General features: G+C 27.8%; 1 protein-coding gene and 1 pseudogene across 1 annotated transcript; one reads left to right on the top strand and one right to left on the bottom strand.

Moving 5' to 3' along the window:
* The window catches only part of LOC113362880, a 12,582-nt pseudogene extending 11,708 nt beyond the window's left edge, over positions 1-874 (bottom strand).
* A 2,769-nt stretch (positions 875-3,643) lies between these two features.
* Positions 3,644-5,023, top strand: LOC113362879 (zinc finger protein 718-like). The gene has a single exon (XM_026605375.1). It carries the CDS (start codon positions 3,644-3,646, stop codon positions 5,021-5,023), a length of 1,380 nt encoding a protein of 459 aa, XP_026461160.1.
* The last annotated feature ends 4,002 nt before the right edge of the window (positions 5,024-9,025 follow it).

Below are 9,025 nucleotides of genomic sequence, written 5' to 3'. Positions count from 1 at the left end.
TGATTTGATATTTAATTCCAACGAATTATCAATTTCATTCTCTTTCATTGAAGATTCGCTGGTTCACTTTTTATTTGGATTGTTAATGAATTTGTTTCTACTGACATGTTTAATATTATAAATTAATAAATAATGAATATTATGTAGATAAATAATTAGTTTAGTTTATTTTATAGTTTGAATCATTAAATAATCTAATTATTACTTATTTACGTTAAATAATTAAATCAGATGACTGTCTTCTGTCAAAACTGTCAAAATGGCGTACAAACATGGCGCTAGAAGGCACCAACTTCAGATTAATTTATTGATATGAATCCTATATGAAATTCCCCAGCGCCAAATTTAAAAGTTTTGACAGCTCATATTAAATAAAATATAATATTAATAATAAATTGTATTAATAATATACAGTTGTATTATTGAAATATTGTTTATCTATAACAAATATTTTAACATAATTATGAATATATATCTCAAGTTTTTGTAAATAGACTCCTAAATATCAACAATGTCTGTAGAAATCCTTGTCAATTAAAAATTTGATCAAAAATGCCTATTTGTTGCATTTAGTTTACCAGTTTTCTTGTCTTCCACTCTACCTATTCATATGACTATCTGTCTACCTCTCTACCTGTCTACCTCTCTACCTGTCTACCAGTTTACCTGTTAACCTGTTTGTCAGTCAACCAATTTACTTGCCTACTGATTTGCCTGTCTACCAGTTTACCTGTCGACCAATGTACCTGTCAATCTGTTTATCTGTATATCAATTTATCTGTTTACCTATCATTCAGTTTTACACGTCTACCAATTTACCTGTTTACATATTCGTCTAATTACCGTTTACGTATCCTCCAATTTACCTGTCCATCAGTATACCTATCTACCAATTTACGTGTTAAGAAAAAAAAAGTTGAAAGATATTTGTCAAAATTAGGTTTCTTCATACATATTTATATGAATATGTAGTAAATGAATCTGAAGAAGTTTTACTTCAAAAAATGTATAGAATCTTTTTATGGCACGTGGGGTATCGTTTGAACGGTCTTTTTGAATAGAACAGGAATAATGAAATAAAATTTTGAATTTTGTAATTTTTTGTACAAAATTGAATAAAATGCACCGTACGCCACAGCCACTCCATATAGTTATAAATCCCTCGCAAATTAATATATTGATTTTTTAAGATTATTTATATTCATCTTAATGCAAAATGCGACTAATACCTTGTTATAAATATAAATAATCATATTAACTTTATTATATTTTAAAATATATATTTTATTTTTAAATTTGAAAATTAAATTATTATTATGAAGACATAACAGATGGCACTGTTATTCCAAAGACAAGTTCAGTTCCTAGACAATATTAGAATACCCCGTATTCATATTCGCTCCGAGCGTGACTGCAGCGCCCATGCAGCGCCGTAATAAATATGAACTAATTGGGGCTATCAGTGTGTGGTTTTCATGGGTTTTACATGTTTGTTAAAGAAAAAAGATATTAAATAATTGTTATAAATAATAATAAACAAGATACAGTAATAATGTGAACGCTGAATGTTTATTGAAATTATTAAATTTACTTCAACGTACTTAAAACATAGTTAAGTATAATGATTATTAAATAAAGAATGCAGTAAATAATTTTAAGGTTAAGTGCCTCAAAGCTTATGTCATAATCTCGGAATAGTTCTTAATAAAAACAATATAATAATGATAAATAGTATTTTATCAATAGAATAAGTAAATAATAAATTAATTTACTCATTTTTTTGGTCAAACTAAAGACTTAGACACTATTATAAAGACATAATTTAGACATTATTATAAAGACAAGACCAAGTTGACAAGTAGGTAGGACTCAATACCTCGACCGATTCACTGCAAATGCGATCATAGGGCTTGGGAACCCACGGTGATCCATCAACACTACAAATATATATTTTGCATTATTTCAGCATTGTATTAGTTAAACTGTTTGCAAAATAAATATTTTAGCGCTATGTAATAACTTTTATTTTTCTTTTAATCATAAAATTACAATTATTATATAGTAAAATGTAATTAATATATAGATAATAGTTATACATAATCAATATACAATATATAAATATATATTTTTCATTATTTCAGCCTTGTATTAATTACATTGTTTGTAAAACAATTTTTTCTAGTAAGCCTTAAATTTGATAATATAACAATTAATTGACTTATAATTTTTCTTTTTGCTAAACATAACAATTTTACAACTATTCGTTGTACTCCGAATTGAATTTTTATAACAATAAGGTTATGATACTTACTTTATTCTTCTAACCGCACAGATTCACTTTTCCCGTTGATTTTCTTTCCACTTAACTATAGAAAATGTATAGAATTTGCAGTCACTTTTTCTGCTAGTATTTCTACAACCCACTATACAACAGCTTTGGTGGCTCATTTTTAATTATCTTATTTAAATTTGAAATAAATAAATATTTTATGTGTTTTTGTTTAAAATTTTGTTTATAATAGCCCCTTTTAGTGCTCCAAGTTAGCCACTACGAACGCTTCGGTCGATTTGACTTCCCCTTCCATGCCTTCGCACATAGCCAATAGACGCTTCTCTCGCCCGATTTTTACGTTCAGAAGGAATACTTAAAGGGTCCTCCGCTCGACGTGGTGGCGCTGCTTTTGGCACTCAAATTAATGGCGCAAAATTTGAAATGAAAATTAATGAATTTTAATACACGGGTATTTGAAACTAAATTCGGTATTACAATCCTATTATGTTTTGTAATGATACAATAATAACAAAAATATACTAGATAATATTATATTATAATAAAATATACAATCAAATCGAAATATAAATCAACAAATACACTGCAATACACCGGTTTATATATAATAGATATCACATCTAATCTACTGGAATAACTTCTACACTTTTTTCTACTTATTAATATAAATATTTAGTGAAATTTAGTGAATAATGCATTATAGTGTTAGTTCACTACATCGTCTGTCATTCTTAACTCTCATTAACTAGTAATCATCCCGTGCAAAATTTGATTTTTTCCCAAGTATATTCAGATCCGCGTGAAGTGGTAATCCAATATTAAACAGCTGGAACAGCTTTCTATTTGTGTATTATGTCTTTCTTGTAGAAGCGTATATTTGATTTCTTACACAATTTCCTAGAACTGATCTCTTTCCTTAAAGTGTATTATGATTAGACTAATATGTCAATGCACTACGTATTAATGTAGTAATTATGTCCTCCATATGAGTTTGAAGCTGTTCTATTCATATTGTCAAAGGGCTATGCATTTGAGAGCAATTCCTGATGAAATCTTTATTAACAAATATACAAACACAAACGAAGAAGAATCGCCATTTTGTAAACTTATACAAAAATAACACTGACGTTTCTTAGTAACCAATATAAAACATTTGAAAATACTTTTTCATCGGCTCACTAGCGCCAAATCTGCGACTACAAATGGACCCCTAAGTATTCCTTCTGAACGAGGATTTTGTTCTAAGTGAAAAGGCCCTGGTTCAGTTCATACAAGTGACAGTTCGTTCAATGGCGTCGTTCTGACAAGTGACGTTTGTAAATTAATATTATGCAAAATAATTAAAAATAAACAATGGATACTACAATAACAAATATTCCAGATAATATATTAACACAATCATATCCTGGTGAAATAGTTGTCACAATGGATTCTAATTCATCCCCAATTTGTCGTGCTTGTTTAGCTGACAAAAACCTACAAAGTTTATTCATCGAACAAAAACAATTATCAGAAAATGAGAATTTAATCCTAAAAATGTTCATTTCCTGTACAGCCCTCGAAGTGTCCCCAGACGACGAGTACCCCAAATACATTTGTGATTTGTGTCTTCGAGACTTGTACAAGGCCTACGAATTTTGGACGAAATGTCGAAACTCTTTACAGGAATTGGATAAACTCAAAGGTAAAATACAAAGTGTTTATATTAAAGAAGAATTTAAATCTTTAGGTGATCCAAAAGATGCTGATACAAATATTTGTGATGATGATAAAGTTGTGATGGATGTGCAAAACAAAAATGTACATGCAAAGTTAAGTAGTAAGGTTTTCCGAAAGACTAGAGTTAAGAAAGTTAAAGAAGACCAGGATGCTGCTGGTGTAGTAAAACAAGAATTAGACGATGTTATGGAATTGGATGTACAATCTAATCATTCTAATCACAGTTATCATGACGATATTGACAATATCAGTAACTGTGAATACAACATCCATAATGACATCAAAAAAGAGCCCCAAGACTCCAACAATTCACACAAATGTACCACTTGCAACAAAAGTTATAAATCATTATACTACCTAAACATGCACAAAAAGAAACATTCCGGTGAACAAGTAAAACCAACCTCAAGTATAATCCATTTATGTCAACTATGCGGTGTAGTCTTAGCCTCCAGTAGAAATCTACGAGAACATCTAGAATCCCACGGTGATTTAAGAAAATACACTTGCAAAACTTGTGGAAAGTCCTACAAAACCAAAAGAACTTTATACGCACACATGGAAATCCATTCTAAAGAAAAAAGACACACTTGTGAACATTGCGGTGAGAAATTTAAAGTCAATCATTCCTTAAAGTGTCACATAAAACGTCGACACTCTAATGAAAAACCTTATGTATGCCATTTTTGTTCGAAGGCTTTCAAGTTTTCTTACAAATTAACTGAGCATGTCCGGCAGCATACGGGTGAAAAGCCTTATCCTTGCAAGGAGTGCACAATGGCATTCACAAATGCCGCTAGATTGAATGAACATATGTTGAAGCATACAGGGATTAGGAATTATTCTTGTCAGATTTGTGATAAACGGTTTTTGAAGCCCCAACATTTGAGGGTGCATATGGTAACGCACACGGGGGAGTGTAGACATAAGTGTAAAATTTGCGAGAAGGCTTTTAAGTATCAACAGATGCTGAAGAATCATATGAAAGTGCATAGTGAAGAACCTACCATGTAAATAGAGAGAAATGTAAGGGGGATTCATGTAAAAAATCGATTTTCTCCAAAAGATCCAATTAGCTAATTTTATATTTTAAGTCATTCAATTTTAATAGAGTTCAAGGTCTGAATCAGTGGTCAGGGAATTGGGGTTAACTACTCCAAATGAGGTAAAAAAGTATATATTTTGAATTGATACTGTATTTGCTACATAGGTCTCCTTATGGGGATAATCCCTCTAGGCCATGGGGGTAATATCAACTTAGACAAAAATCTTTTGGGGTAATGATTCCCCAAAAATTTTGGGGTTCCCTGACTGCTGGTCTAAATGAACATCTTAAAATATTATAGGCCTACAAAAAGTGGTTTGTTTATAAAAATTCATCAAAGTTTGGTTTAAATAAACATTTTAAAATTTTATAGGCCTATGAAAAGTTATTTAATTCAAGTTTTAAAAGTTGCTAAATCTTTATATTCATTGGTTAAGTTAATTATTTACACATATCAGAAAGTTTGTGCAACTTGGCTTAAGGCCAAATGCCACTTATGTCTAGTTTATTGTTATAATTGTAAATACTTCTATTTTTTTTAAATAGCGATAGAAATACATTTACATATCTCAGTCCTATATATTAAAAAATACAGATTTCTTTCTCTTGGCTCTGAAGAAACCACATTTAGGCATTTCTAAAGAGGGGAGGATTTAGAATGCTAATTTTCTCTCTATCAAAGAATACATCTCCACTTCTATATTATTATTATTATTTGTTATATCAAGTTTTAAAATTTCAAACTCTTATCTTGACAAATTTTAAAAGTTGCTAAATATCTATTTTGTATCTTAAGGCAAAATGCCAATTATGTCTAGTTTATTGTAATAGTTGTTAATACTTCTATTTTTTTTAAATAGCGAAAGAAATACATTTACATATTTCAGTCCTTGGTGTGTTGGGCTCACAGATTTCTCTTTATTGTTCCTTAAGAAACCACCTTTAGGCATTTTTTAAGGGGAAGGATCTAGAATGCTAATTCTCCCTTTTTTGAAAAATACACTTAGACAAATTTTAAAAGTTGCTAATTATCTATTTGCATCTGTTCAGTTGATTACTTACACATATCGGAAAGTTTATTGCAATGCCACTTACGTCTAATTTATTGTTATAATTGTTAATAATCCTATTTTTCTGCCTAGTGAAAGGAATATATTTATGTATCACAGGCCTTGTTGGGCTTATAAATTTCTATCTTTGCCTTTGCAGAAACTATCATTAGGTTTCTTAATGGGAGGAGGATCTAGAATGCTAATTGTCCCTCTTTTGAATAATACACTTCAACTTGTATATTATTATTATTATTAGACAAATTTTAAAAGTTGCTAAATATCTATTTAAATCTATTCAGTTGATTATTTACACATATAAAGTTTTTGCAACTTGACTTAAGGCAAAATGCGAGGCAAGTCACTTATATCTAGTTTTATTGTTATAATTGTTAATACTTCTTTTTTTTTAAATAGCAAAAGAAATACATTTACGTACTGCAGTCCTAAATATCAAGAAATATTGATCTTTCTCTTGCCCTTTAAGAAACCACATTTAAGCATTACTTCAAGGGGGAGAATCTAGAATGTTAATTTTCTCTCTTTATAATATTACACTTCTACTTGTATATTATTTTTATTTGTTATATCTTTTTTGAAAAGTTTTGATATAAAACACATTAAAATAAAAAAAAGATGCAAAATATATATTTATTAAATTTTACTTTAATAAATATAAATCTGGTGACTTCTCTAATTTTATTTACATCTTATTGTTTTTATCATTATTATTATGTTCATCTAAATAGTAATAATCTAATATTATTACTTTATCCAAATTTTCTGCCCTTTTAACTTCCCGAAGTAGAAACTTGCGGGGAGGATATAGAATGCTAGTGTTTCCTCTTTTAAATAATATACTTTCTACTTGTATATTATTATTATTTATTGCTATATTATTTATATGTATTGAAGAATTTTGATATAAAACACATTAAAATAAAAAAAGATACAAAATATATATTTAATAAATTTTATTTTATCTATAATATTATTTAAATCTTATTGTTTTAATCATTATTATTATTATCCTTATAATTATTATCTTTATCTAAATAATTATTTGTTGATATACTTTGCGAAAAAAATATTACTTTATACAAATTTCCTGCTGTTTTAACTTCTCGAGGCTGAAATTTGAGGGGGGAGAATATAGAATGCTAATTTTTCCTCTTTTAAATAATTCACTTTAAATTTAATTGCTTTTATAATCATTATTATTATTAAAATTTTTATCTTTATCTAAATAATAATTTGTTGGTATACTTTGTGAAAAAATAATAACTTATAAAATTTTTCTGCTGTTTCCGGAAGGGAAAATTTACATCTTTATACTTGTTTTAAAGTGGAAAAAAATAAAAATAAAACATAATAATAATAAATAAAGAAATAAAATATGTAACACAAGTTATATCTGTGTTATATATTTGTTTTTCGAACAGAAAATTCAAATAAAAATAAGAATGTTATTAAAAAGTGAATAATTTTAAATTTAAGACTTCCATAAAGATTTTTATACAAATATTTATTATTTTATTTATACACATAATAATTGTGTTGAAACAATTTAATATAATTCAAATAATTTTTCTATAATTAGATTATATTTTTATCATTGTTATATTTTGTCATTTGTTGTCTTATTTATAGATATTTTAAGATACATAATTGTGCATCATGTTTTAATTCAAATTTTGAATTTGGCGCTAAGTACTTTCAGACATATTTGACAGTAAATATATTTTAAAATACTTTATTTTATTGTGAATTTAAAATAAAATTTAAAATTTAAATTTACAACACAATATTTATATCCCAAAATTAAACCTAAGCCACAACCAAAAATTAAAAAATACAATTTTAGAAGAACTTTTGAAATAATATTATACGACAAAATATAAATATTAAGAGACTTTGTAGACTCCGCACATTCAAGAATCAATATTTACTTTTATATTTAGGTAGTTGTTCTTAGTCTTTCTGAGTGTTCAATCAAGAGAATTAAAATATTAAGACTCCGTCAAGAGTATTTATTACCAATATTACACTTTGAAAACCTTTTATATTCTTAAAAATATAGATCAAAAATATATCCTAAAGAAAATAAGCCCATCTGCGGTTTGAAATGGAAATCAGAAAAACCCTCACACTATTCTTCTACTTCATCCATGAATGGAGTTGGAGTTTAACTCCCATACTACCCATTATACTTGCGCCTTTGTTCATCTGGTAAATTAGAGACTTTGTAGACTCTAATTTGTAGACTGCACATTCAAAAATCAATATTTACATTTATATTTAGGTAGTTGTTCTTAGTCTTTCTGAATGTTTAATCAAGGCATCCGAAGTAACAATAGATGAAGAAATATATCAAATTATCATTCCTTCATCTATTGTTACTTCAGAGGTCGTGAATAACCTGAAGGGTCACATGTGGGTGACCTGGACCTAAAACCATAAGTTTGTATTAATATAATTTTGTAATAATATTTAACATTTGCATGTAATTATTTATTTAAAGCAAGAGCTATGTAATTATTTATTTAATGGATAAATTATAAGGAAATGAATTGTCAAAAAATGCTTTGAAATTTGTTACAAACTTCATGTAACTTCGATGGGTTAACAAATAGGTATAAAGTGATAATTTATTGTACATTATAAATTCGGTGATTAATTTAACGTAATTACAGAAATATATAAGTTCTAAAGTAATTATTTCTGTATAAAATAATTCTTACTTCGTATCCGTGCAAGCGCAGCCGCCACCATTTTGATTTTTGTCTTTGACATGTCAACTGTCAAATATGGCGGAAAGTGCTTGAAAAATTAGCGCCAAATTCAAAATTTGAATTAAAACATAATACTAATAATAATACATAATAATAAAATAAAACATAATACTAATAATAGACCTTATAT

Source organism: Ctenocephalides felis, unplaced genomic scaffold, assembly GCF_003426905.1.
Source record: "Ctenocephalides felis isolate EL2017-DRISC unplaced genomic scaffold, ASM342690v1 CF-g0.4_SCAFFOLD_00845, whole genome shotgun sequence".
Lineage (NCBI taxonomy): Eukaryota > Metazoa > Arthropoda > Insecta > Siphonaptera > Pulicidae > Ctenocephalides > Ctenocephalides felis.
The sequence above is the reverse complement of the archived record's forward strand: the minus strand, read 5'-3'. Positions and strand labels throughout refer to the sequence as shown.

Coding starts and splice junctions, on each gene's coding strand:
- LOC113362879 (XM_026605375.1), top strand. CDS start 3,644: ATGGATACTACAATAACAAATATTCCAGATAATATATTAACACAATCA.